Source organism: Mchenga conophoros, linkage group LG2 (genome assembly GCF_057382185.1).
Source record: "Mchenga conophoros isolate Kocher_MC1m ecotype Shallow Benthic linkage group LG2, M_conophoros_male_GT1.1, whole genome shotgun sequence".
Lineage (NCBI taxonomy): Eukaryota > Metazoa > Chordata > Actinopteri > Cichliformes > Cichlidae > Mchenga > Mchenga conophoros.
Genome location: NC_140527.1, coordinates 33,828,745 through 33,837,984, shown reverse-complemented (window position 1 = coordinate 33,837,984; position 9,240 = coordinate 33,828,745). Strand labels below are relative to the sequence as shown.

The following is a 9,240-nucleotide window of genomic DNA, read 5'->3' as shown; positions in this document are numbered from 1 at the left end:
CACCATGTTTTGGTGAGGTTTTTTTCCCCACAATCCTGATAATGATAAGCAGAAGATAATGGATGTATGGATATAGAAAATACAATAAAAATTTAAAAACTCATATATGCAAATGAATATTTAATAAAAAAAAATCTAAAAACACATGATTTGGGCTATAAATCATAATTCATAAATATTGTAAGTGTCACTTAGTAGTGACTTGGATAACTATTTAGCTTTTGATGATAAGAAAATTTTCATATTCTGCATGTTGATATTTGTTGAATGATAAATACAGTGTTTGAGTCCACATATAAACTAAGTTTGTACATAAAGAGTTAATAAATGAATTCAAATGGCCTCTGCAGTCACCAGATTTCAATCTAGTAGAGCACCTTTGGAACCTCTGTGGTGAAATGAGAAATTTGCATCCTGGATGTGCCACCGACAGATCTGCAGCAACTGTGTGATTCTATCAGGCCAATACAGAGTGAAATCTGAGAGCAATGTTTCCACCAAGATGTCGAATCTGTGCCCTGTTGAATTAAGGCAGTGTTTTCAGGTAAGAATGGATCTAAAACGATACTAACAAGGGCTACGCAGCAAAGTATATTTTACTATTCAAATTAAAAAGATTCATTGCTTTACTGTAGAAATATCTTTTTGCCAACAGCCATAATTGTAGAATCAATATTATATTTTATTAAATATATGTGTTGTAGGATAGGCTTAATCACTGATGACATATTTCCTTTTCGTTCCCAGGACATAAAATACTACTGTTTATTACACACAAGGCGTGCTTGGGTGTAAAGCAGTGATGCGTGTGTCATGGCAATAGTGACAGGGGTTTCACTCCTAACTTGTATTTCAAATCAAACCACAACCTTTCTGTAAACCTAACCGAAATGAAAATTAAACTAAGTGAAAGAGGACACAAACCACAGCTTCTGGTCATGATTGATTGGTTTGTATTAGAAACAGAGGCTTCAGCTTTATTATAGCCAAACACGTTTTATAACCATCAGTTGCAAACTTACAGTGATTTACAAACCAGCTATTGACCAAACAGTAAGCAGCAATAATAATGACTGTTGTAATACACTGTTAACTAAAGTTAGCGATTCATTTTTATTAACAGTGGCATTATAAAGTGTTAAGAAGTCTTTTTGCATTTAGGAAAATCTGCTGCGTTAACACACAAACTTAAAAATGGATCAGAATCATTATTGCAAATCTGCACAGTGGATCAACGTGGCATACAAGAATATTTGAAGAAGCAGTTAATGGTAAACACGGAGTACTTATCTTTTATTTATTGGCATTTTTCTTTAGAATGCATGAGACTGATTTATTCCAGCTTTTATTAAGAAATGATAAACTATGTATTTAATTAAACATTTGGGATTTAGGAGGTGTTGCAATGCTTTACCAACCGTGGCTCTTATTGTAGTGGTTTACACATTTGCCTACCAAACAAAAGATCTCTAGTTATTTTGCCTGGAAGGAGATGGAAGTTTTTTTGTGGTTGCATGAGGAAGGGCATGTGGCATAAAACTCTGCCAAATCAAACATGTGGAGCTACCTAATGTGGCAATCCAGCCAGATGAGCAAATTGCAATACTTGCAACTCCAATTGATGGTTTTAAACTGTAAACTGATGTCATGAAAATGCAGACAGCTCAGAAAAGATGAGCTGACTGCTTCAACCAGTTTAACTGGTTCCTGTTGAATTTGTTTTCCTCAGGTTTATCTGCTCAGTATTAGCTACTCAAGCTTGTTGCAATACACTGTTTGTTAACTAATTCATGCACCTGTTAATTTAACTAGAAATAATTCATTGCATCTTCCTTCAAAAATCTATCTGCTGTCAATTGATTTTGCCTCTGCGGTTGAGAACAGTGCTATTTTTTTTAGTTCAAGAACTCATTTCAACTTGTTTACATTTAAGTAATTGGACACCAACAACCTGCTTAATCAGAATAAACCTTGATTACTCTGCGCAGTTGTCTGGACCTTCTTTTACACTCCGTTGTTGTTATACTCCCAAAAATATTTGCTCACTAGAAATGCAAGATGGCAAAGTGTAGATCACTTAGTTAAAGGTATATTGGCAGAAAATAATGAAAGAGTTGTCAGTGATTTGCTTTAAAGACAACAGGATACCCAGAAAAAGAATAATGTAGCAGAAACATTGTTTCTTTTTTCTTTAATTATCTCTAACACGGCGAGCTTCAACAGCTCAGTCTCTTGTCGCGTGAAAAAGTCCCCATCTTTGGTCTCCACTGTTGGAACGTTCCAGTTTTTCTTTCCATCCATTCACTATTTCAAAATAATCCTCTTCAGAAAATTCCTGCAGGGAAAAGATACAGGTGTGTTGGATGGCACACTAAAGGAGGAATTTAGCTTTCTGTCGTAACACAATTATGAAGGTGCAATCTTTGACACACTGTGTGGTTGTGGTTGTGCATTCCCACCTTAATGAATTCATCTTTAATGACCTCTGCTCTCTGCAGCTCTGTCTTAATCACTTCGATGAACTGGGCTGTGCGGTCTTCGGCTCGAACTTTGCTGAAACCAGCCTCCTGAATGAACTGTAGATGGGGAGGCAGAGGAGGGATTAAGCAGTGTGGGGACAGCACCATCAACTGATGGACTGCAGTAGTACATACATACAAAGTCTATTCTCTGGACATAATGTTGGAAAATTTGGCTGCTTCTATATTCTTCTAAACACATTTACTCATAAGTGGATCAGTGCACTGCTTATACTGTTAAACAGGATTTTGAATTGCAAAAACAGAAAATATAATCTACATATCAGAAAAGAGTCCAAAGTTTTAAACTACTAGCATTTTTATACACGAGTATTTTTACCTTGCCATACTCTGAAGGCGTATACAGGACATAGCCTCTTTGTTTCACATAGGCCTCGAATGCTGGGGTCCAGGGCTTCTTCCCACAGCAATAGTCACTGATAAGCAACTGTCCGCCTGGCTTTAACCATGACTGGATATCAACAAGAACAAGATGTTTGTTACATTTAGTGCTGTATCATTTTTTCTCTACAAATTACAAGAAAAGTTGGGAAATTCATGAAATGAAACCATTTAGACTTAAAGAGATGCACACATGGAAGCGTTTGAAGAGGGCTAGTTTATCATCTATGTGCAGAATTGTGTCTCTGCTGTAGATCACATCAAATGAATCTTCTGGAAATGTCCTTTTTGTAGCATCGGCAACCTCAAACCGCACCTGAGGAACAGTAAATACCATTAAAGATTTGGAAATAAATCATTAGTCCAGCCATTAACTTTGGTGTTGTAATCAACAGAATAACATACGTACTGATGGAACATTCTCTGCTTTTGCCCTCTCTATTGCAATGTCCACCATGTTGTCTGACAGATCCAAGCCGAGCACTTCCACTCCAAATGCCTGAAAAATCACATAATAATTGCCACAGTTATAGCTTTTACAATAATGATAAGTGCCCTAAAATCAACATTGTAAGTGTGGCCTGTGACTTGGTTGCTCTTACCTTTGCCATGTAGAAGTCTCCTCCACCAATGCCACAACCAACATCCAGAACCTTCTGTCCTGGCTTCAGGTTCAGCAGGTCCACAAACTCCTGTTAGCACAAAAATGTTGTCTTTGATTCAGCCTGGCTTTGAGGCCAACTTTGTAAAGGTTATTTTGGCTACAAACTTTTATTTCATAGTTACTGAGGCCACTACGGTGTACATATTAGGACAGGGGTGTCCAACTCCAGGCCTCAAGGGCCGGTGTCCTGCAGGTTTTAGATATCACCTTGGGTCAACACACCTGAATCAAATGATTAGTTCATTACCAGGCCTCTGGAAAACTTCAAGACATGTTGAGAAGGTATTTTAGCCATTTAAATCAGCTGTGTTGGATCAAGGACACATCTAAAACCTTGGACACCCCTGTTTTAGGACATCTGCAGGTCTCAGGAAAAACGTCCTCAGACATGAGCTCAAAACAGCCTCTGGCATCAGACTAAAATGTCAAAAAAAATGGCATCAGATGACATAGACCTTCGTGGCCCACCCTATCCCAGAATTCATTACGATTTTAAGGTTGAAGAAACGTTTTGGAAAAAATGGTGACCGGTTTAAGCAAAGCAGTCCAGAAATAAACCTTTAATAGTAAGTGCTGAGTTTTATCAAATGTTCAGCAGAGAAGAATCCTAAAAAGCCGAACTGAGCTAACTTTTGGCCAACTTAATGCGGCACAGGTCCTGCGTGCTTTGGTTGGTTGGTTAGTTGGCTAGTTAGTTTTCTGCTGAAGCTGCGTCTGTTTGCCAGTGTGAAGCCAAATGTACTTAAATGTTTTGGGAAAAAACGAGCAGACGGTTCACTTTTTGAGGTAAGTGTGTTCTCCAGGACCAAACATGTGACCCGTGAACTGTGGTAAGGAAACAGACTGATGTAACCAGGATGTGCTGAAGTCATATTTACATAAGCTCTCATCCTGTAAATTGCACGTTCATAAACTTAAAGTGTGTGTTATAGTATTCTATATAAGAAGTCATGTATCTGTATCATCTTTCTCCTGTTAGATGCTCCCTTTTATTTATAATAAAATATCAATAATTTAAGACGTATTTGTACCTTCAAAATGAAATGAGACTAGTCTTGTGAGCTACACTAGCAAACTAGTTTACTAACTAAAGTTAAGATAACTGTTAGCTAAAGGAACTCGGCCCATGGCTGTGGTGTTCTCAGCTCATACGCAGATGAAACATCACAATTTTCTGCAATAAAAGTAAAATAAATTACATAAAATAAAGATTTTCTCTATTTCAGTCATTCACCACGGCTCTAGCTGATATCGTTGCGGTTGCTAGACAACAGGAGAAGTGCATCTTAGGCTAGATCTTTCAATTTAACAGCCGTTCGCTTCCAGTCTTTGCTACCAAAAAGGGTCTGAATAAAATTGCCAGTGCATTTAATGCAAATTCTGCACCAGACTAAAATGTTAGACGCTCAGAAGTCTGAATACTTACAGAAGCATGCAGTTTTCTGTGTTATTTTCTGTAATTGTGTTTATAACTCAAAATCATATTTTTGCATTTTACGTGTTAAATTTCCTTCCAAGACGCACTTATCATTTGCATCCAGCCATATTATTTGGGATTTGCCTACCTTGGTGGTGCTAGGCCCTCCTGTGCTGACGTAACCAGCCCCAAACATCTTCTCATAGCGCAGGATGCCACGTTTGGTGTACTGCTGGTTGTCCAGGAATTGCTGGAAGGTTTTGAATCCATTCTGGCTGTTCGAGGAGCGAGTGACCTTCTCTAGCAACCAGCAGATTTGATTTGGATTGTTTTTCATCTGTAAGTGTTGGATGGATGAGAAGGTGACAGAGATAAGTAGTAGTAAAATGGGTTAACTACATGTCCACACACCAGCATCAGAAACTGCCATGTGCTTTTTTCAATCCTAATATGACTCAAATGTCTCTACCTCAACGTAGGTCTGAACTCTCCTTTTCAAGACAATGTCGAAACCAAACGTTTGGCCCTCTTTTGGCTCCGTCACTTGCACTGTTGTAGTCATGTGGCTATATTGTGCCTCAGTACGGTAGCAGGTGGGGTTGAAATCCCTCTTACTGTCACCTTGGTAGAAAATTATGAATGAAAACGAACTAATCTCCATGGAGCATAGAAAGTGAGCAGTTAAAAGAAGGTGTACAGACATCTAATTAAATCTTTTTGAAATATACAGGCAGAGGACTTCATACAATCTTTCTTAAGTTACCTTCATTTAGCATAAAGGTTTAAACATTGAATTTAATTCTGCATCTGTACCTGACCGGTGGTTGCAGGACTCTCTGAAAAACAGAAAGCCTCCAGGCTTCAGCCAGGTAAGCATTTTTTGCATAACCGAATTCAGCTCCTCGTCACTCAAATACATCAGTAGCCAGTTGGAGAAGATAAAATCAATGCTGAGGAAAAAAAAGCATCATTCTTTTATCACAGTAACCAACAGTATTTTCAGTATATAACAAATAAAGCTGTGTGTGTCGTCTCTCTGCCTTTCGAAACTGGCTCCTTTCAGAGTTACTACTTCCACTTGTACACCTATGATGTGTGCTGGAAACGGTGACCTTTTAACTTATGTTTCATTTTGGGGAAGTGGACAAAGTTGTGGTGAATGTGTATTGTGGCCATAGTACTTCTGCCTTTTCTATGCACTGGGATTCATGATAGCATACGCTACAGTTAAGGCAGTTTCTACTAAATGCTCCTCCTAAGATGCCTTTGGCTTGGAAACTGCAGACTCTCCCCTCTAGACTATTTGATCTGTGGGCCATAGCTGACAAAAGGGGTGATTCTTCGCTCTCTGCATGTTTAAGGTCCCATAGGGACACTACAGATGTGCACGTGCAAGCCCTCAAAGAGAAAGCTAGAAGCAGGATGTAGGAAGATAGATTTCATGGAAAAAATGTGTCATTTCATTTCACTTAAAAGGGCAAATGTCAGCTTTATCGTTTCCAAGGTAAGCCTCTGCTGAAGCCACTTCTGCGTATGTTAAATATACTCATTTTCTGACAGTTTATCCAGATGTTCTTGAGATAATTCAGAATCAGGCCAGTAGACCAGCTGACTCACAGTAGTGCCATTCATCGAACCACGCCATTAGTGAGGTTAAATATTAACGACGATATCTTAACACACACCTGTTTTGGGGAACATCCAGCTTTGTGACATCAGCTTGGAGGAAGGTACCATTGCTATGGTGGCCATTTTTCTGCCTGTTCTTCTCTATAAACCTTTCCATGAAGTCCACAGCAGTCACATGGGCTGCCTTGGTCAGCAGGTGCTTGGTGTAACGACTGGATGCAAACATAAGAATATAAAATGACTTTTGCTACATATATTCATCGAGTGCTCCTCAGTCATAAATCTTTATACTAAATGAAGTCTGAACCCCAAAAAGTTGATTCTGTTCATCTGGACACTGCAGGTTTCCCCAACCTTGTAAACAGTACATTCGTATAATGACTGGAACTAGCCTACTGAATGAACAATGATCTGTGAGTTCAGTTTCTCCATCATTAATATGCCATTTTAAACATTTATTAAATATTACAGTACTCCATTAGCTTATACTTCTTCTACTAAATCCCTGTCTTTTAAAGCACTGACTTTCTTGTCTTCTTGTACTGTTTTCCCAGAATTCTAAGTCTATTGCAGCTGTGTGCTCACCCAATTCCTGCTCCCAGCTCCAGCACTTTGCATCCCTCCAGGCTAGGCAGCATGGAGAGGATCTCTGGCAGCTCATGCTGAGTCAGTTCTTTGGCACGAGAATCCAGCATCATCTCCTCCACTGTAGCAGCCTTAGAGTGCTCCTTCCAAAACTCTGTCATATTGCTACGAACTATCATAAGAGAACACACAGGGTTGGCAAGAAGCTAGATATGTGTGTAAGTGGGTGTGTGCGTATGGACACTAATAATGATGGCAATGCAGTTACAATTTATGAATGTGCAATTAAGATTTAATTCCCATGGGATGATGTGTCAAAGTTCAAGGGTACCTGTCTGTGAATCATCTATCAAGTATATGACAAAAAAGAAGTGATCATCAGGTTAATCATGTTACTTCTAAATTATTTAAGATGTAAATTATTTTTTAAATTTATTTTTAAAGAGAAAAAAACAATCGGAGTTCATTTAACTCACTCAAATGTGAGCTTTTGGAAAGTTTGACAAATGTTCATATAAAGGGCTCTACCCCTTAGGCTAAAGATTCTTCTGAGATAAACTCCCACAAACACTGTGGCCACACAGATTAACCATTAATCTAACCTGATTAAGCAATCCCAAAACACTCATTTGGCACATAGACAGAATATTAAACCAGAATCAGTTTCATATTACACTCGTTCGCTGTCACAGTTTGCAAAGTTTGGTTTTGTTTGCTTTTGTTAATATGACATGCTGTTATTTCCACAACAGGTTTTAGCTGCCTTTTGTCAAAAGACAGATTATACTACAGTTGTTCCACAACGCCCCTCCACCCACCTGAAATCCCCCATTTATTCTTTAATTTTACAGAGATCCAAGAAAACCATGCACAGTAATGTGCACAAGCATATAAGACAGTAAACATCAGGCTACCGCTTTCACTCACAAATTTCCCCATGTGCTTTACACCAGAGACACACACATTCACAGGCTAAATGACGCCAACGCGGCAAAGTGGAATCTAAGATTCCAGTGACGAGGTGATAACAGGGTGAGAGACAATCTTCGTGGTCCTTTTTTGAGGGATAACTGCAGGTTAAAAGAAAATCATTTGACAGCTTTGTTCAAATCACCATCACATTCCAGCACAGAGCTCACAGTAGGATTACTTCCACCAGTTGAGTGAACAATTACAACACAATAACACAGCAGCTCAAACAAAATCCAAACTTTGGTGTAATCAGCTCCCTTTGGCTTAAATCAACTTTTCAAGAAAGTTTCACAGTAGTAAATGAATAAATAAATAAATAAATAAATAAATAAACAAAATGAATACATTTGATCTGCTCATACCTTTGTCCATTGTGGTTTTTGGTTGATTATTGTAAAATTAATCTATGAAGTGAGAAATCAGTCTGATGATTAACGATCGATCTCAGAAAGCAGATGTCACTTCGTGTGTGGGCTCTTTAAATAACGGGACGAGCGTGGCGCGTGGAGGAGGTGGTCGCCAGGTAGGAAACTGGCCATTAGGATGCGCCCAATACGAGGGCATGGGAGGGGAGCACACACACACGAATCACCATGTGGGAACAAGGGTCTGCAGAGAACATAGAACGGATTTGCATTGACACTGGGCATAATGCAAAGCCTACGTGCACAACACACCACAGACGTCCAGAAAAATCCCTGGGAGACATGTCGGCCACAGATAGTAAGTTGACAGAATGCACTCACATCTTTTTGCACGATCGTTGCCTCGTGTATTTCCCCGCGGCAGTCTGCCTCACCGGCTCCCGGCTCGTCGCGTCTCGGTTGTGCTGACACGTGGAAAATGTCTGGCGGCACGCGCAACATTGTGCAAGATTGCCTCATACTGTTAAGGTGGAAAGCTTGAGGTTATGAAATGCGCCAGGAGTGTAAGTAGCCCACAGTTTTCACAAGGCTTTATGAAAACTGTAATTAACAGTTAATTGCTAATATCTAATTTTCGCCCTCTTTATAAAGAAAGCATTAGCAGCCAGTGGGGTCCCAGGCTGTGAG

At 39.2% G+C, this 9,240-nt stretch overlaps 1 protein-coding gene across 2 annotated transcripts; it reads right to left on the bottom strand.

Moving 5' to 3' along the window:
- Positions 1 to 930: 930 nt before the first annotated feature.
- On the bottom strand, positions 931 to 9,006 carry pmt (phosphoethanolamine methyltransferase). 2 transcript variants are annotated; one of them, XM_085296466.1, is made up of 13 exons: positions 8,935 to 9,006; positions 8,551 to 8,797; positions 7,217 to 7,388; positions 6,688 to 6,843; positions 5,816 to 5,952; positions 5,472 to 5,623; positions 5,151 to 5,339; positions 3,524 to 3,613; positions 3,331 to 3,420; positions 3,115 to 3,237; positions 2,860 to 2,991; positions 2,460 to 2,576; positions 931 to 2,335 (listed from the first exon to the last, which is right to left on the bottom strand). In XM_085296466.1, exons 2-13 carry the CDS (start codon positions 8,558 to 8,560, stop codon positions 2,225 to 2,227), a joined length of 1,479 nt encoding a protein of 492 aa, XP_085152592.1. In that variant the 5' UTR covers positions 8,561 to 8,797; positions 8,935 to 9,006; the 3' UTR covers positions 931 to 2,224. The 2 variants fall into 2 exon arrangements, with proteins under 2 accessions (XP_085152592.1, XP_085152600.1); XM_085296474.1 differs by lacking the exon at positions 8,551 to 8,797 and having other exon boundaries at positions 8,935 to 9,003.
- Positions 9,007 to 9,240: the final 234 nt, after the last annotated feature.

Bases quoted from the DNA above. Each gene is read 5' to 3' on its own strand.
- pmt (XM_085296466.1), bottom strand. The intron at 6,844-7,216 runs GTGAGCACACAG...GTTTGCATCCAG, and splicing joins GAGCTGGGAGCAGGAATTGG to TCGTTACACCAAGCACCTGC. The intron at 3,614-5,150 runs GTAGGCAAATCC...TTGTGCTAACAG, and splicing joins GAGGGCCTAGCACCACCAAG to GAGTTTGTGGACCTGCTGAA.